Raw genomic sequence first — 20,481 nt, 5'->3', positions numbered from 1 at the left:
GGATACCCACACCTCCAAGTTAGTGGCACAGCACAACTGCAATTCAAATTGTAGCTTGCTATAGATCACCCACCATGACCCAGGACCCCCATTCCGCGTTTCTGGAGACACTGGAAAATATGAAGGTCCTACCAAACACCCTAATATTGGGTGATTTCAATTACCCAAACATTAACTGGGAGAACTACTCAAGTACTAACTCCCATGCCCAACGTTTCCTAGAATTTATAAACTCGAATGCCTTGAATCAACTGATCAACACCCCCACCAGATGTCACAACATATTGGACCTGGTCATCACCAAAATGGGCGTTGGGTGTTCCACACTAGAGATCAACCCCATGCTGGTTAGAACAGACCATAGACTAATCACTCTAGATATCCACATTCTGCCCCCACCCCCAATCAAGGAAACCACCGTGAAAAACTTTTCAAAAGCAAACTTCACATTACTTAAGACTGAGGTGAAAAGGTTCACTGCCACCATGCTAAAGGACAAGGTTATCCAAGCTGCTGAATCCATTACAAAGGCACTCTATGAGCACCTGCAAGAATGCATGGATCGTGCTATTCCCAAGCAAAACCAAGACTTACTCCTCCAAGAATAGGAAACCAGTCTGGTGGACCTCTGCCATAAACAAGCTATACATTAGAAGGAGGAAACTTGTACAGAAAAGAGTAAAATCCCAAGAAGTAAAGACATCCCTGATCAGTATCAGCAAGAAACTATGATTCCTCATAAAATCATCCAAGGCTAGCTTTGAAAGAAAATTTGCCAAGGACTTTAAAGATAACCGCAAAGTGTTCTTTATCTATGTCGAGAACCTAAGTGGAAACTCTCAGATCTGCTCTGAGTTAGTGCAGAATAGCACAAAATACACTGAACCGACTGATATTGCCAACATTCTGGCAGACATGTTTAGTGCAAACTTCAACCCTCTCACCCCCTAAAGAGCCCATAACCATACCAGAAGAATGTGGAGCCCCGGCAATCACTGGCACACAGGTTAAAACAGCCCTATCCAAAGCGAAAAACACAGCTTCAATAGGACCGGACGGTGTCCCAGGCTGTGTCTTACACAAGCTCCAAAATGAACTAACCCCTCACCTAAACACACTGTTCAAACTCAGTCTGTCTACAGGCTACGTACTCATAAAGTGGTGCACAGCAACAGTTATCCCATTCCACAAAGGTGGAGCCACAGCGGACCCCAGAAACTAACGCCCTATAAGCCTGACTAGCCTGGTCTGCAAAGCTATGGAGCGCATCATCACGGAACTCATTAACAGAGACATTTGAACCCTAAATTGGACCCCTACCCAGCTTAGCTTTAAGGGCAGATCTCCATCCTCCTAAACCTGGTGGGTTGACTTTTGAGAGGCAGTTACCATTAGATGAGGGAAGGGAGAAAGGAGATCTATCTGGCCTATCTGAAAGGCTTTTTGCCACATTCACCATTCTGGTGTTATAGACAAACTCACTCAACTTGAACATAAACCCCTACCGAGATGAGTTTTCACACCAATTGGCTCAGAGAAACCCATGGTAGTGAGAGCAGGCTGCAGGTCCTGTCCCACTCTAAACCCCCATACAAATGGCCCCCAGGGCTCAGTCCTGGGACCTCCTCCTCCTTCATACTTCTCAGAGGTAGTACTGGGGGCAAGCGAGGAGGATGACTGAAAACTGGGGCCGTGAAGTTATGACGCTGATACTGGGGCCTTTAGTGACGCTCAACCAGACACGGATAGAAGGCCGGGCTCACTGACACCTGATAATAAAAAAAGAAATCTGGCAATGCCAAAGCCAAAAGTAAATCTTCATAAACTAAAAAAAACAAAAACAAAGTGATAACATATAATAAAGGGATCTCCTTTGATAATCATATTGCTAAGGTGGTTGGAAAATCCTTCTATGTGGCCCACCTAATCACAAAAGGGTTCACATCTAGAACAAATGAGGTTATTGTGCCCCTCTACTCATCACTCATCAAATCCATCATAGTGTACACCATCTCATTTTGGATGTACCATACAAGACACTTCCAACAGCTGGAAAGACCACAGAAGTACCTCATCAAGAGGATTACTGGTCTCAAACAGATGCCCTATGCAGCCCGACTGAAGAAACTCCAGCTGTACTCGGTTGCATACCGCTTACTCAGAGGTGATCTCTGCCTGACATAAAAGGCCATGTCAAACCCAGAATTGATGGACATGCTCCACCTAAAAAAAAAAAAATCCCCGAGAGCCATACTCTCTAGGGATCTAAACCTCACCACAACAATAAATAGGACGTGCTGGAGGGATAGATTCCTGTCCCAGAGACTCCCCCGTGCTTTGGAACAGGATTACAGTCTACATTAGGCAGAGCCCCTCAATAACACTCTTCAAAGGAAACCTTGACGATTGGATGGGAAACAGAAAATTTACCCTGGGGATCACTGCAGTGACTCTGCTGGACAGAGACACAGGGAACTCATGGCTCTGCTGGACAGAGGCACAGGGAACTAATCAAAGGGGGCAGGGAAAGCCAACACATTAGGGCTAGGCTTATAGATGCCCTTGGGCAGATAGCCTAGTACTTACCTATGAAACTAAAGCGTGTGCACAGAACAAGGTGTTACCCTTCCTACCACCCCCTGCCACCCAAAGCCTCACCACAGATGCGGCAGAATATGCTTGGGGGGCTCACCTGGAGGGAAATGCATTCAGGGGCAATGGAACCAACAGCAACTATCCCTGCACATAAACTTAAAAGAAATGTTGGCAGTGCAGCAGGCCTTGATGGCTTTCAAACCCCTTCTCACTCAAGGAACTGTCCTCATCAAGACAGACAGCACCACAGTAATGTGGTACATCAACAAGCAGGGGGGAACTCATTCCTACCCCCTGTGTAGGCAGACCATGACCCTGTGGTCCATGGCAGCGTCTATGAATGTACATCTGATAGCCCAGTACCTTCCAGGCTCACAAAACACTTTGTCAGACCAATTGAGCAGACAAGTACTGGAACCTCATGAGTGGCAACTCAGCAGGTCGACCTTCACCCAAATAATCCAAGCTTGGGGGACCCCAGAGGTCGACCTCTTTGCCTCACCCACAAACCACATTCTCAGCAGATTCTGTACGAGGGAATATCACAGCAGGGCTTGGAGAGTGGATGCCCTATCCTTCTCTTGGACACTAATCTCAGCCGATCCATTCCCTCCTCTGCCTCTCCTCCCGAAAGTGTTAATAAAGATAAGGGAAGAAAAGCCAAGGATCATTCTGATTGCACCGGACTGATCCAGACAGCACTGGTACCCCCCTTCTACTCAGTCTGTCACAGTCCCCCCCTTGGCACCTACAGCAGACCCAGACCTTCTGACCCAGGGCAAGGGGAATTTCCTGCATGCACACTTGCAAACCCTCAACTTGGCAGCTTGGCTTATAGCCTAAATCTACATCAATCTGCCCTCCTCAGCACTCAGGTCTTGGAAGTCCTCAGAGAAGCCAGATGCCCGAGCACCAGGAAATCTTACGCAAATAAGTGGAAGAGGTTCGGTATCTGGCTCCAGACCAAGGGAGTTTCTATGTCTCAGTTTACTCTCCCAATTATACTGGACTACCTGGCTGACCTGCTTAACAGGGTCCTTTCCTACTCCTCAATAAAGATTCATGCCTCAGCAATCTCTACACATTGTAATTCTGGGCATCCTATTTTTTCCCACCCCATGATCAAACAGTTTCTCATGGGAGCAAACAACCTGAGATGACCAAGAATGACACTTATCCCCGCATTGGGATCTAAACGTCATTCTGGAGAAGCTTACTTTGCCTCCCTTTGAGCCAGCAGCCTCAGCAGACTTAAAGTTCCTTTCTTGGAAAACTGCCTTCCTCCTGGCCATTACCTCAGCCAGAAGGGTCACCGAACTACAAGCCCTTATGGCAGTCGAACCCTTCATTATCTTCCATGCGGACAGGGTCACCCTCAGAACCAACCCCTCCTTTATGCCCAAGGTGGTTTCTAGTGTGGCCCTAAACCAATCCATTCACTTACCCACCTTCTTTGCCAACCCACAAAACAAAGGTGAAAGGATTCTGCATACCCTAGACATACATAGACAGCTATGGTACTATCTAGACAGGACTAAACTCTTCAGAAAATCAGATCAGTTGCTGGTCAGCTTTGCCACAGGGGCAGAGGGCAAAGCCATTTCTAAACAAACCATTTCCAAATGGATAGCACACTGCATCCAGTTCTGCTACAAGCACCATGGTAAGCCTCCTTCAAAGGGAATTAGAACCATGAGCAGCCTGTACCTCAGAAGCCTTTCTCAGAGGGAGTACCTACTAGGGATATTCTGGAGGCTGCCACTAGTACATCAGTGCACACCTTCACTAAGCATTCCCATCTGCCAATTTTTTCTAAGTCTAGGGCATGGTTTGCCACTGCAGTATTGCAATGCATAATAGCCAACCCTTAGCTCCCTGGGCTACCTCCACCCCACTTCTATTAAGCTTTGGGAATCTACCCAAATGTGATGACTGCAACAGTGAAACACGAAGAACATAGTACAGTTGTGTACACTTACCATAAATGTAGATGTTCAAGTGTATTCACTGTTGCAGACCTGGTTTCCCACCCTCCTGCCCCCTGTCTATCTGATACTCTCTCTGTTCCCCTCTCTCTCTTTTTCTAGGGCAGAGACATACTGTAATTATTGCTTACTACTGTAGTGGGGATCAACCCTCTGATCCATGCCTCCTTTTGGGGGCTTCCCGACAGTTATGGCAAAAAAAACTGATGTAATGGCGTCGGCTGCCTCTCTTTATACCTCCGACGACCTGACATCAGTCTGCAGTGACAGCAACCGACACCTGAATATGAAGCCTCTGGTATTCTGGCCGGCCGAGGGCTATCCAGGCAGGGATAACCCAAATGTGATGACTACAACAGTGAGTACACTCAAACATCTACATTTATGGTAAGCGTACACAACTGTATTTTCTGTGTAAAGCATATCAATACTCACAAATGACATATAATTTACAAAATTCCAGATAGCTGGGCTGGTAATATTTCTCTATATCAGATCTACTCCAACTTGTTCTGCAGTCTGAAGTTGCAGTATGCTTCTAACTCATGTTTAGCCTTGACAAGCACATCTGATCACATCAAATTCAAAAGTTTCATTGATCATTTTCTGTGGTAGGACTATATATTTATTTAATGTCCATTTCTGAACCACTATATTGAAACATTTCAGTTTTAGGCTCATTTTATATTACTTCCCAAGGTCCTTTGGAAAAAAAAGATTTAAAAAGTCTTTGCACACGCATTTATTTGTTTTGTCAGTGCCCTCCAGTTGTGTTCCCTATGCATTTGCTCAAAGACTTTTGTATTCTTATGTGTGCAGGGGTCAAATTTTCAGAGTGATTAAGGAGAAATTGCCTGAGAAAAAGTATAACCTGTGAATTTTAATATAGAATCACTGCTATAGTAAATTTTAGTTTTTGTTGTTAGGAAGCATATGTTTATCAGCTCAGTACTGTGAAAAAAGTATGCAGTCTTTGATAAGATGCACTTAGTGGCTGGGTATCTGAGTCTTAGTTATTGGCTGTCACAGATCAGTCTGCAGAAGTACATTGCACTTACTTCATGAAATGAATCTTATTTTTCCTGCATTTGTAGTGATGATTCTTAATCCTTGATTCATGCACTGGTTTTATGAAATGCATTTTAATAAAAAAATCAAAATTAAGTTAATCTATCCTTTGAAATAAATCTGTCTTGTTAATGAAATATTTTTATTTATTAATGTAAATATCATAGTTATGGTTAATATTTCATTGTTATCAAACACATTTTTCTTAATAAATCCTTTTTGAGTAAAAAGGAAAAAAATAAATCTGTCTTGTAAAGCAAAGCTTGTTCACTCTTTGAGGTGCTATGTTAATGGTGGAAAATCTGAGAGGAATGTGTACTTTATAGACACTGCAAGGGTCTTCTGTGACAAATAAGACCACTTTTTACAATTTGATTCAGATTCATTTACCAGGATTTGATTTGAGAACAAGTGGTTTTCACACTGTTTTCCCATTGGCATGAGTGCTTTGATTATGTTTACCTGCAGATTGGATTTCTGCCCTGATAGATGTTTTGATTTTTCCTCCTTTTCTCCATAGGTGGCTACACTACAGGACCAAAGGTTCTGATTGAGCTCCTCCGTCAGCGTTCCCGTCCGTACCTTTTCTCCAATACCCTGCCCCCAGCGGTGGTTGGCAGTGCCTCCAAGGCTCTGGACCTTCTTATGGAAAGCAATGTCATTGCCCAGACGATGGCAGACAAAACCAAGAGGTTAGTGATGTTGGAAAATTGTAATAAATGAATTAGTAAGGCAGAGGTGCAGTGGTTGTTTGTGTCTGATGCCAAGAGTAAGTACAAACTCAAGTGGGGAATGGCAGAATGTGCGTATGAGCAGTACAAGAAATTACCGGCCACTTCACAGACCAGAAGGGGTCTATATTACTTGATCGAAAATTCAGATGTTCGAACACGTAATAATCTACCCCAATAGAGCGAACCAGCATAATGTCGAACAGCCAGAAAAAAATAAAAACCCAAACAGACCATTAAACTGCTTTATGCAGGGGGGCAAGCCCCCCTGCACCCCCCACACCCCCGCTACTTAAATATACCAACTCCGGGACCACACTACATTGCAGTAAACGGAAATCTCCCCTTACGGAGATTTCCATTTACGTGTTCGACATTCTGCCGTTTCACTCAATTGGGGTCGATCATTACTTGTTCGAACATCTGAATTTTCAATGGCTTAATATATAGACCCACCAGAAGTACTGCTAAGCAATAACCACATTTTTAGGATTGCCTGTATACACATTAATGATTCATAAGTGAGGTATGATCGGTAGTCAGAAGTACTATTCTTTATTCCACAAATATGTGGGTTTTATGTGGGCTTTATGAAAGTGGTTCTTGTAAGTTTAAAAAAGCAGAGAGATGTTTATGAGGCAGTTATCCACTTGGATATAGGTGGTTCTTTCTTCGTTCCTTGGGATTTGAAAGAAATGGTAAATACCTGGCCTGTGATATTGCAGATACAGGCTATGAGAATATTTTATGTTGGCTGTATCCCTGCCTCTCTGTGGCTGACATGTGCTGTTGTATTAGCATGAAGGTCTACTGTGTGTTTTACCATGGGGGTCTTCTGTGCCCTTCCCATTTTATGCTGTCTCTATTGAGGATTACTGTTACCAGGTAAGTAGAATCTGGTCCAAATTCCCTAATCTTTTTGCCGTTGCATTGCCTGCAAGCTTCCATCTGCTGGCAGCAGAATAGCAGACCAGGCCCACTTCCTCCTCCCAGAATGAACAACGTAGCATTAGCTTGTTCACTTCCCTCTTCCCTCCAGCTTTCTGAGCTTTGGTCATCTGGGTTGTAGTCAAGACTTTATCTCTCTATGCCACAGAGCTCAGGATCACTCCCCCATTTAGTCCCATTATTGTTTGTCTGTCCCTGAGTAGTTTTCATTGTGTGCCCCATCTCTGTGCTTTCAGTACGTGTATAGCATGGAATAGATAACTTTTCTATCTTTCAGCCAAAACTGTCAGACTTTATCCAGCATCCCTTCTTATTGTCCCTTCACACCTTGCACACCATTTCCCACCATATGAGACTGGGGTCAATTAAGGTTAAACCCATGTATGTGTTACTGTTACAGATTCTTCAGAAATGCATGTCTACTCCCTCACTTCAGGTGAAGGCAGACAGCATAACTTTAGACTGTCATCATTACAGATAGTCATACTCTCTATTTCACCAGATTACTGCTGGAACATGCACTATAGTAACATAATTGGTTCATAGTAACGCATGCATATATACTTGCAACAGTCTGCATTTTATGTCCCACTCTAAAACCTAAGGTATTGGCAATCACAAAAGAATTGGCTACAATGTGACACCTTTCAGTGACAACATGATCCCAAGATTCAACATTTAGACAAGCTAGGGCAGTAGAGAGGGGCAGGTGTTGCTGTATTATTGACAATCACTCAGCTCACCTACCAGTCCAGCCCCTGTATTCAACACTTAGGGAGTTTGTTTTCTTTGTAATTGATAAAACTAAATCAAAAATAATGTAGCTTTAATTTCTTTTCCGCCAGACTCTCCCCTGTTAGATACTATTTTGCCTTTTATTTAATGTTAAATAAGAAGTTGTGATCGTGGGAGATTTTAACATTGCTTGAAAGCTGTCATGAGACCTATTTTTATATTCAAGCACACAACTGTTTGGATTTGTACAGCTAATTGCATTAACAGACTAAACATTTTTGTAAAGAGCTCTAACAGAGAAAGCTATACTTGACTGAATACTCACATTTACAGCTGGCAGTATTACTATTAGTGATTATATGCCTCCATTTTGTGTTTCACATTAGAATAAGATCCAAAAATCATATTACTTCTTACTGAGAGGTCTCAGGTGGTTTTGCCAGTATATCCTCATACTTAGCAGGCTGGACAGGACTCCCTGTTCACCCTTCTGTTTTACTCTGCAGCTGAATGCTTCAGCTGTACCTTTGTGTTCATCACTAACGGTCTGAACCATTTAAAACAGAGCACAGTCAAGTTCTTGTCCTTACCTTTCAGCACACTAGAAATGAAGGATTAGATACCCCAGAGAGAGAAACTGTGACATCAGACCCACAAAAACAGAAGTACTGCCTGCTTTAATAACTTAAATTACACCAGTACTGTACAATGGAATAGCAAAAGATGATGCTTCACTGGCTGTAGCACAATGACGAAAATTTCAAAATGGTTCTTGCCAGAGTATGCAGTTCCTGTTTCACCATGACAGATCGAAGCAGCCCAGTGATCCATACGGCTTAACCTGTTAGTGCAAGAAATCTGGACAAAGGCACAAGTAATGGGGAGCAAAGGCCTAAAAATAGGGACACTTTTAAAATAATGTTACAAATTTAGAAAGTGGATGAAATAATAGATTATACATTAGGATGAATCTTCTGAAGGATGTGAAGTCTGAAACTGAAATGTGTGACATTATTTTCTGACTTTAGTCCTTGGTGATTTGTCAGAAAAACACAATTTTTAGAGAAACGGACCAAAAATATGAGTCAAAAATCTGGACATTCTGCGAAAGTCTGTACAGTTGAGAAGGATGGCCCAGTCCCTTTCATATACTAAGTTCAGTATAAGTAACTGAACATATCCAGTTTGGCAGTGTTATACCTAAGAAGACACTTGCCATTTTTAGCTACTAACTACTTCACCCAACTAGTAAACCCACCTCTTCAAACTATTCAAGTAAGCTTACCACATAAACTGGAAGAATAAACCTTGCTCGCCAACTGTTAATTTCTTTATATCCCAGTTTTTAATGATGGTTGGTCTGTTGATTTTATTCCCCATCTATCCAGGAAAATGGCTCTGTACTTGAAAAAAACATATATAAATACGTACATATATATTTTGTCTATGATTGCCATACCTCGGGAAAAAAAGAATATGAGCATGAGATCTCACACTTAATATATTCAAGTCTGCATTTTTGCAAATGTGTTGGGGAGCTCTGTTGAACTGGTTTCAGCAGTTCTTATAATTAAAGCAACATGTACTATGTTGGGAAGGTCAGTAAATCTCTGTTTCACTCCTCTGTAGAGCTTGTAGTGTGGTTGTTCTAAAGATTTACTTTCCAAGACTGCACAGGGAGTCTTGCCTACTGTGGTAAACGTAAATGTTATTCATTTAAGTTAAGAAACCAGTAGACTGCTTTTCATTTTCTTTACATTCTTGTTTGTCTATGGAATAGCTTATTTTTTTCAGAGACATTTGGAAATCCCTTGTATTTTTTATTTATTTTATTTTTTTTGTTTGTTTTACCAGGAAAGTCCAGCTGGGTATAAGACCCTTTTCATTGGAGGCAAGGGGAGAAAAGCTCCATGAACATGAACAGTCTATCACATTTTTGCATTCTGCACATGTACTGAGACATTATACTTATACTTTTGTACATAATAGTAAAACGTAGTAGTGGAAAAAGGCTCCCAAGTGCACTTAATACATATTTGGGATAGCCCATTGTAGGAGTGTTAAAACAGTGCTACAGTTTCAGAACTGAGGTGGTGCAATAGAATTTTAAATACTGTGCTATTCATTGTTAGTTGTTAATCCTATCCTGGAGTTTAACAGCAGCACGGCCAAGATTTAAGGAGGAATGACTTTCGTTTTGAAGCTGTGTGGCTCTTCAAGGAGTCTAATAGGGAGTCAGATGGCGTTCCGGGCCTTGGAGACATGGCTGGAGTACAGAGAATCTCTAGCTGTTATTGGACATTTGAACCATGAAGAGATGGTTTTCACTGCAGCAGAGATGCCATTTGGGGGTGTATCTTTGTAACAAAGAGCCTAGGACAGGGCGCCCTTCAGGATGATGTGTATTGTTGTAACAAACACCCTAAGGCAGGGCACCTTTCAGGATGATGTGTATCTTTGTAACTAAGAGCCTAGGGCAGAGCATCCCTCAGCATGATGTGTATCAAAGTAACTAAGAGCCTAGGGAAGGGCACCCTTCAAGATGATGTTTTTCTTTGTAACAAACACCCTACGGTAGGGCACCCTTCAGGATGATGTGTGTCTTTGTAACAAACACTCTAGGGCAGGGCTCCCTTCAGGATAATGTGCGTCGTTGTAACAAACACTCTAGGGCAGGGCTCTCTTCAGGATGATGTGTACCTTTGTAGCAAACACCCTAGAGCAGGGCACCCTTCAGGATGATGCACTACACTGTGTGCTATGTGTAATCGAAAGAGAGTGAAGTAGTGGGGTAGGTCTAGTCAGTTAAGGTTCGTATGAGCAAAGCAGTCGTGAGAAGAGAAAGCCTTACTGGATGAAAATTTGGCCATTTTATTGTAGTGCTGCTCAGGCTTGCTCTTCTTTGTGGCGTGGAAGTTGGTGAAAATTGGTGAGACATATAGCATTGTGGGAAGAAGACAGGAGGAGGCAAGGATTGTCCTGCTGCTTTCGCTGAGATAATGTTTAACTCTGTATAAGATAACCAGCTCTTGGTGTTGTTTGAAGCTTGTTGAATATGTAGGTCAAATTTAAAGCTGTTGTCAATAGTGACAGCTAGTAGTTCAGTGTAACAGACTACTATTATGTTGTTGGAGATGATTTAAAAGTTTGTTTTGCAATCAGTATTGGACTTGGGGGTGAAAATAAGTAGTTTTTGTCGTCACTGGATTCTGGATGAGGTCAGATTTGACCAGCCAAGTGTTGATGGAGGTTAAGGAGTCCTGAGTGCGTTATTAAAGCTGAGTGGATTCTGAACTGAGCATATAAGAGTAGAATCATCAGCATATTTGATTAGGTTAGCATGTTTAACAACAGTGTGCAAATTTTTAATATATGTGTTGAACAAGAAGGGCCCAAGTATTGATCTTTGGGGTACACCGACAGATACTGGAAGGAAAGCAGAGTAACTTGATTGACATTTAACAGCTTGTGATCTGTCTGACAGGTAGTTTTGGAATGTGGAAGTGTGGGGTGGGATAGGCCTAAAGATACTAACTGAAATGGTAACTATTGGGATCTCCTAAGGATGAAGGCATAAGAATGGCTCAGCTGAGCTAATCCTGAAAGGACAGCCACAGTCTCACCATCTTGTGTAGGTACTTACTCAGTCTGACGTCCTAACCATAACATCAGCACAGTCAAAAGTGCAGTGAGCCTCATGGAAGGTTGCTGGTTAGGATTTAACTACCTCCTTTCTTGATCACAGAATTAAGGAGAACTGGAAAGTGAATGGTTGACGGAAATAGTTAAAATATTTCAGCCAAAATGTGGCAAGAGAAACATACCACCTTGCCAACTCTGTCCAATACCTTACACTTTTTATTAGATAGACCACAGAGATGACATAGGAGTTGAGCTTAAGATGCTTGGAGAGAATGTCACTGTTTAGCTGAGGCTTGTAGAGATCTTTTGGCTTCTTATTCATTTCTTATTTATTCATTATCATTTACTTACTGGGGTAGTCCACCAGAGTTTTTAAAACTCCTTTTTAGTGGAGTCCAAGAAAGAAAACCTTCACAAGAAGATGAGGAATTTAAGAAGAGCACAGTACTTGAGTTGTGGTGGGGAACATCTGCCACAAGCCTATATGCAGAATTTTGCTCCAGCTACAACCTCTTGAACTCATAGCTGGGAAGTCCCAGGTAAAGAACATTACAGTAATCTATGCATGAACTGACCAGAGCATGAAACACAATGTCCTGTGGTTGTTTTAATTCAGGTACCATTCCTTATTTGGTAACTACATCTGACAACAGCAGACATTTTATCCCTAAGATCTGTCTGTCATTGACGTCATTTCAATGATATGAATATTAGTCACAAACTCCAAATGGTATCCCTATTAACTGATGACTTGGTGGAGGATAGGAGCTGTGGAGATCTTACAAGGGCACGAATGGTTATTGCTAAAGGTCTTTGCAGTCTTAAGTCTATCACTATCTCTTTATGCGTCTAACAACAGCATCCGAACTATCTTTGTAGAAGTCTAGCATGCAGCGCTCTTCTGAGGATGAGGACAAGTAAAGCCAGCTGTCAGTATAGCAGTGTTGTTCCAGTTTCCCATTAGAAGCATGTACACAGGAGAACGTGAGACTCCCATTATGGAACCCCAAGGCATCTTATTTATTTATATATTTATTTATTTATTTGACATTTGTTTACCGAGGTGGTCTGACTGGGTCTACAGAACCCATTTTCAGCAGATGCCCGGGAAGAAAAGCTATACATACATTACAATACAAATACAGTATAATCCAATACAATAAAAATTACATTAGAAATACTTACCAAAAAATAAGTTGAAAGAACAAACTGCTATAAGATGTTGTAATATATTACTACATGTCTAAACAGTTCTTTACAGTTCACAATACAGACTATAATAGTTACTCTCATCATACATGATGTAGAAATAGCCAGAAAGTTAGTGATGCAGGCATATAGCAAGAGAGAGTTAAGAAGGATAGAAGCAATAAAGCCTGAGCAGCAGCTTAAGGATATGGTATAGAAGCAGAGGAGCAGTTAGAAGAGCTTTAGGATCTTGCAGTCTGTGAGGGATTGAAATGTGAGAAAAGAGGAAGACCTGAGCATTAGGCAGGCTTTATGCAGGAGCACAGCCATGTATTTTTGAGATGATTTTTGAAAGAGGCCTTGAAATGGGTTAGACCAGGAATAAACCTAGTAGCTAGAGGTAGTGAATTCCAATGTATAGAGACAGAGTATGAATACAGAGAGTGTCCAGGTTTTCTTGTGGGTTTTGAGATAGCCAAGAGATTTTTGTCTTCTGATTGTAGGGATTGATTTGGTGAGTAAGGCGTGACTAGATTGGCTAGTGCAGGGCAGGCAGTAGGCTTGAAAATACGGTTGTGCAAGGTGGATAGCTGAATAAAGGCAAGTTGGTTGGGTAGTTCAAGCCAGTTTAATTCTAGGAGTGGTTTACAGCGGTGTGTGTGAAATTTAGAGTTTGAGGCAAATTTTGCAACTTTGTTGTAGCACTGTTCCAACTTGCTTAGGGTAGAATTTTGTAAGTTAGTTAAGATAGGGGCACCATACAGAAGCAAGGGAAGTAAAAATGTTTTTACACAGGTAGTTTTGGTTGCTGCAGTAAAAAAATGCTTGTTTCTATATAAGAGGCCCAGTTTTTGATGAGTCTTCTTTATATTTTGCTGTATATGGGGGCCGAATGAAAGTTTGTCAATGATAACACCTAGAAGTTTGGTTTCCTGCACTATTTCTATGGCAGTGTTGTCAGATGCCAGGATGATGATATGATCAGTGACAAGGGAGGTGTTTTGGGAATGAAAGAGTACTAGTTTTGTCTTCTTTGGATTAAGAAAGAGTTGGGTATTTCTTAGCCAGGATTCAACTGTTGTGAAGGACTGTTGAGTTTTTGAGAGTAGATCTGGTAGTGATTGAGCAGTGCAGATTGTGGTGGCATCATCAGCATATTGAATCAGAATCCCAGGGTGAGAGGTATTGTGAAGGCTGTTTGTGAAAATGTTGAAGAGTAAGGGTCCTAGGATGGAGCCTTGAGGGACTCCAGTAGGGTTGTGGAGAAAGAGTGAGAGTTTGTTGGACCATTTCACTGCTTATTTACGATCCTTGAGGTAGCTCTGAAACCATTTTACTGTGATATGTGAGAAGCCTAAATTAGACAGTGTGTTCAAAAGTAATGGGTGAGACACTGTCGAAGGCCTTCGAGAGATCAAGGAATACTGAGGTTGTATAGCATCCTGCATCTCTGGCCTTGTTCACAGTGTCTGTAAAGATAATAGGGCTGTAGCTGTGCTGTGGCTAGGTTGGAAGTCATGTTGGGTTTTGGTTAAAAGATTGTTTTGCAATAGATATCGCATGAGGTGGTGGTGCTGCGGTAGCGTTGTTGCCCTTGCAAGAAGACGTTCTGTTCTGTTCTCTCAGCTAAAGCATCTTCTGTGTAAAGACATGCGTAAATGAAACTTTTTTTTTGAAGGTTGTGCATCAGGGCTGGCAACTCGACGCGAAAAAAAAACTGCCCAATCATTAGCGGACTGGAGTTTCTCCGCTGACTAACCTACCGAAAAGCCAAAAGATACAACATTGCATTACCTGCTGATGGATACCTCCCTCAAGAATTTTGGATATGGGTGACAAGATCGATATAGGATGGAAATTGGATGGATCAGAAGAGTTGCCTCCTTTGTGGATGGGGGTAATTTGAGCTTGTTTCCATATGGTAGGCACTTCTGATTTGGATAAAGACCTATTTATAAAGATACTGATTGGGTAGGCCACTGAGTTAGCAGCCAGTTTGAGGTAGTATGGGGGGAGATTGTCAGTTGAAGTAGAGCAGGGTTTTAGTTTTTGTAGCAGTTTCTTAGTGGTGTCAGTGGGTATGGGCTGGAATGAGAATGGGATTTGTTTGACATTTTGTTGAGTAGGGGGTTAGTTATGACAGAGAAGTAGTTTATGGCCTGAGGTCAGTGTCTGAATAGGTTGAAAGGTGGAGGAGGTCCAGCATTAGGGGTGTTAGTTAGTAGGTCTGAAATTGATTTTATGAAGTTGTTGTTAAAGTTTTCAGCTATATGTGATGGAGGGGTATCAGGTGATAGGGTGTGCCCTCCATTTCTTCCAGGGTTAAGTAGAAAAGATATGGAGTGCCAACATTTTCTGGGGTTGATTTTATGCTGGAATTCAAGCTTGGAATAATATGACTTCTTACTGTTGATTCGTTTTGTCACTTTGTTACGTAGTGTTTTGAAATTAACATGATTTTGTTCATTTTTGATTTGTTTCCAGGTTGACCAGGCCAGGTCCCTTTGCTTCATCAGGTGTTTACGTTCCTTAGAGAGCCATGGTGCTGAGTTCTTTTTGATTCTTTTCATACGAATGGGAGCTAGTGTATTAAGTATGTGAAGGAAGGTGTTATTAAAGTATAATACAGCATCATTAAGGGGTAGTTGTTTAAGGGGTGTCCAGTCAATTTTCTGTAGGAGATGGTTGAATTTATGCTGACAAAAATTAATCGAGTTCCTAACTGATTTTATGGTGTGTACTCTTAGTTGTTGGGAGTTTGTTCTAAGGGAGTAAGCTGGTAGATGATCACTTAGGGAGTTAGACTGTGTACCAGAAGAGGGACAGTTACCAGGGTAGGATACTAGAATCCAGTCTAAGGTGGATTGGCAGGCAAGATCTTTCCTGTATCTTGTTGGTGCATTGATAAGCTGAGAAAAAACATACAGATTTATACTGTTTGTGGGGAGTCGGAAGCTATGGTTTGCCAATCTATATTTACGTCTCCTACAATTATTGTTTCAAGGTTTATTGCTTGGGATGTCCAGGATAAAATATTTTCCAACGCTGGTATATTGTTACCTGGTGGGATATATATTATTATTATGCAAATTCTTTTTGATATATTAAGTTTCAAAAAGGAGATTAGTACCTAAGCATTGGAAAAGATGGGTATATTACTGGTATAGGGTGTGATGTTGTGTGTAGAGGGCTATAGAAGTGCTATCCCCGCCCCTTTTTTTAGATCTATCTCATCTGGTTATTGCAAAGTGTGGCGATATTATTTCTGAGTCTTTTACATTGGGATGTAGCCATGTTTCAGTACGGGCTAGTATGTCAGGTTTATTTTGATCAATCCAGGCATGCAGTGGGGCTATTTTATTACATATCAAACTACCAAGCCAGTTCGTGGTTTGCTGTTTTATTAAATATACTTATAAGGTTAAGTGTAAGTATGTTTAAGTCTTTGGGGTTACTTCTGTGGTTGGGGTTAGAGGGTGGACCAAGGTTAGGCTGTATATCTCTACATTTGAGTAGATAGGTAATGAGAATGCGTACAATGGGCAGTCTTTTTTATTCCTAGGTGAGAGTACTGGTGTCAAGTATGGTTTCATAGGAGGTGAGGAGGCCAGTTTGTGGCTTGAATATAATGAGAGGGTATAGGAGAAAAGATGGGAGGAGATATGTGAGAAGCTTTGTTTATTGGGGAGAGGGTTAGAAGAGGTTGTTGATGTGTATTGGTGTGTGGGTGTATGCAAAGATATAGCTGTAGCGAGGTTGAGAATTAAGAGTAAAGAGGCTAGGTAGTTAGAAGGAGCATGTCAACTGTGATGGTGAGTTTATAAACAGTAAAAGTGGAATTTGTATGTTTGAATGTAGCACAGGTGTAAATAAAGATTATCATGTGATACATGTGCAGCTGAAGGTAAGGTTGAATGTTTTGACTTCAGAGTGGACTTTGATAATGTGGTTAGGTGTTTTACCTTGCAGTTTTTGATAAGGATGGGTGGGGTTGATGTGATTGGTCAGTGGTATAATTATGGTGCATTGCCAGTTTGTGTGTATAGTAGAAGAGAATGTGGTAAGCCTGGAGTTAATTTAAAATAATTTGAGGTGCTGTTTCTATTGTGATGGTAGAGTAAGATGCAAAAAAGTAAAGTAGTGAGCATGTGAGTTCAAGGGGATGGATGTAAAGGAGAGCAGTTAAGTTTGGCTAAATAAAAGAAAGTAAGTTGTGCATGAAATGTGGGTGTGTATAAGGTTGAGTTGTATGTAATTGGATAATTGGAATGAGGGGGAGTGGTTTACTTAGGATAAGAGTAGAGGTGCTGGGGAGGGTGGGATATGGGGGTAGGGCAGGGGAGCGGAGCAGGATGAACACCCCCAGAAGGTTTACCACCATAAACAATCAGTGAGGTAGGATGTTCCTGGATACAAAAGACAAGTTGACTGAACTCTAAATACGTGTCTCAAGTCACAGCATCTAATTTTATATTTATGGGCTTTTCAATGTCTTTCCAGGTATATGTTACACTGATAAGAGTGAAATATGCTGAAGTGTTAATGTAGCTTTACCTTCAGCAGTAAAAAGGCCTATGAGCGTGGGTGAATGAGTGGGGGGTGGGGATATCCTTCCAGCAGATTCAACACTACAAAACAATGCAAACTAGACTTAACAAATTAAGTTATATTGCCTTGCACAGATTTAACTGTATTTGTTGCTTGTGTACTTCTTGCCAACTGCAGGTGAAATTCAGCTGTGCAAGTTCTTTAGGTAGTGTGATGTGATAAGTCTGACTACTACTACTGCTGCTGCTGCTGCTGCAGAAGGAATATGTGCTTGTTTCAATAGATTAAACTTTATTTGTTGCTTGTGAACTTCTTGCCAACTGCAGGTGAAATTCAGCTGTGCAAGTTCTTTAGGTAGTTTAATTTAAGGAGCACAAGGGAGAGATGTTAATAACAGACACCAGTTGTGGAGTGTGCCTAGGCAGGTGGAAGGCAAATCAGACAAGTAGTACAGAGTGTACACCAGTGTAAGACCTCAGGAGTTGTAGCAGGTTTCCAAGATCAGCCAAGTCAGATGCAGCAGGGACTGTATGGAGATCAAGATAGAACAGAACTGTTGATCACTTACACCAGAAGGTTACCGACCACTTTATGGTATGTACCTGTGGCTTGTGGTATGAGCTCATTCCATACTGGAAGGTAGTACGAGGCCACATGTTTGAAAAGTCTCAGGCTGCTGACTCCCCACATTCCTGGAAAAGAAAGATTAGAGACTGCCAATGTCAAAGGGGTAGTTTGGGAACCTGGACCACTAAGGTTTCATTTTGTATAAATCAGAAAATCCCAAATCCTGGACAGGAATAGATGGTTTGAACATTATAGAACGGGATACTTCAAGCAAGATAAAATAAGCTTGGTTGGTCCAGGTTACATCTCACAAGCTGTTAGACTTAAGTTTCTGTCTAACACATAAACTGAGAAAAGTCAGTAAAGAAACTCATAAGTCCAATATAGAGAACTTCTCATGTAGAGAAATTAGCTAGCTTCTGTCCTGCATGAAGGGATTGTGTCAAGATTTTCTGCAGTCCATATTGTTTGTAAAGAAGTATGCTGTTGCCTCCCAATGAGAGGCATAAAAAGCCCTCTAGTGTCAAAGCAAGCTGGACTGTGCATCTTGTAGATTGGTTTCATACAGCAGAGATCTTGCTAGGCAAATAAAGTGCCTTCTTATCGGAACTCTCTGAGTATTGTCTTTAGTAATGTGGGTTTGGTGCTAGTGAAGGCTAGCCCATATTTACACTGGCTTTTCATCTTTTGGTATGTCCTTTTCTCTTAAGAATAGGGCACTGAAGGTACTAAAATTACTTATGCAGTGCTACAGAGATAAGATATAGAGGCCTCCTCACAGATCAATGGATAATGGTCAGTACTTCTCTGTTGTTTTTCCTTGGTTTTCCCACTTTGAATAGAGGCAAAAAATGTGCAGAAGACATAGGGATTTTTATTTTACTGTATCTGCTCTTTGAGTTAAAGTAATTTGATGTCTGAGTCACAAAGATGCACAGTTTGTAACTCAGATGGCCTCTTGAGTTTTGAAACTGGCGTAAAGCATGTCGAGTATGCTATTCTTAGACTTTCTTCTGCTCCCACGGTTCGGTAGGTGTCTGCTTGTAGCTGTTACAGTGACTCTGGAGTAATTCTTCATTAGCTTATAGTTTGCTAGCTTTGATGTAGCTTTCTGTTTATCCAGCTGAATATTTTAGAGAAATGTATATGGCTTTCTGTTTTCTAGTATTGGAGAGTTTCTGTCATTTTGTTACTATTTGCTTCTGTCTTCAGTGATGTTTTTTGTCAGAGAAGAGGACTGATTTATCCACATTTATTTGTTTTGGCTGATTGCATTACAAAGTCTCACTGTTAATGCATCCTCTCTCATAGGTTCCGTACAAAGATGACAGCAGCGGGATTCACTTTGGCTGGGAAGGATCACCCAATTTGTCCAGTGATGCTTGGAGATGCACGTTTAGCTTCAGTCATGGCAGAAGACATGCTAGAAAGAGGTAACTATAAAATATCAGAACCTGTGTAGCAGAAAAAAATAATAAGGTAATACTCTGACTGTTGGTTGTGATATTTTTTTTGACCAAGTAATGGTGAACAGGAAGGCATTAAGCTCTGACTCTGGCCATGACCTTACTTTGACAAAGCAGCTGTGCCATTAGCTCTTCTCCATCTACTTCCACTGTGTCTAGTGTATCATGACAATCTTCCCCAAGTGTTCTCAGCACACCAGTAGGGTAGCTGTCTGGCATGCTAAGTGCTAGTGTTTGGATTATTACTTTTCACACAAGATTGCAGGAGCAGGAAAAAATGCTTGAATCAGGCATACAAATTGTTTAATCACTCTGGATAGAAAATCATAACCTGCAAATATCTCACAGATCGGTCTTAGCTCGTCATGTAGGTTAATGTGTATTTAACCAGTGAGGGAGTCTACAGCTGTGTTAACCCACTTTTAGAAGGGAAAAAGACTGGATTTTGGGTGGCCTTTCCCTGACATACATGGTTTTCTTCCCTGCTGTTGACTCCATCTGATTTACAGTACCCAGTTTGCAGTAGATAAAAGAAGACTAGAACCAGTTTACATCGTCTAGGACAAGACTACTGTCACTGTCACTGTTGATCATGTGACCTGTTTCTTAGATTAGTCCTGTTGTTTTGCTTCTAGTCTATCCTTGAAGTAATTTATCAGGCTATGTAGTTTGTAACTTACCCAAATGTTCACTGGACCTTATCACCATGGGCTTACAGTCTGCTTTGTCCCTTTCTGTTGCCGGCTTGCTTGCAGTAGGGTCTCTAATGGACTGTAGCAACTGTTTCATGATTTTTGACAATCTTTTCATTTTATTCTGCTATGATACAAATTGTGAAATTTGCAAATACTTCCTCAGTTTTGAGGATAGCCTTTCACACACCATATATGTCAGCAAGCAGGTTGCCACTACATCAAAGCAACCTAACAGTAGACCTAACTGCCATATGAAGATATTTTGGAGCCTTCCATAGGAAACCTGTACAAATGTTCAGTTGGGGTTGGACAG

At 41.4% G+C, this 20,481-nt stretch overlaps 1 protein-coding gene across 1 annotated transcript in view; it reads left to right on the top strand.

Moving 5' to 3' along the window:
• The window catches only part of GCAT (glycine C-acetyltransferase), a 507,826-nt gene that overhangs the window by 434,261 nt on the left and 53,084 nt on the right, over positions 1-20,481 (top strand). The window contains exons 7-8 of the mRNA XM_044068107.1: positions 6,169-6,340; positions 19,319-19,440. Coding sequence (XP_043924042.1) covers positions 6,169-6,340; positions 19,319-19,440 — 294 coding nt within the window. The remainder of the gene's footprint in view (positions 1-6,168; positions 6,341-19,318; positions 19,441-20,481) is intronic.

The sequence above is a fragment of the Protopterus annectens genome, chromosome 1.part0 (assembly GCF_019279795.1).
Source record: "Protopterus annectens isolate FY-2018-M chromosome 1.part0, PAN1.0, whole genome shotgun sequence".
Classification (NCBI taxonomy): Eukaryota; Metazoa; Chordata; order Ceratodontiformes; family Protopteridae; genus Protopterus; species Protopterus annectens.
The sequence above is the reverse complement of the archived record's forward strand: the minus strand, read 5'-3'. Positions and strand labels throughout refer to the sequence as shown.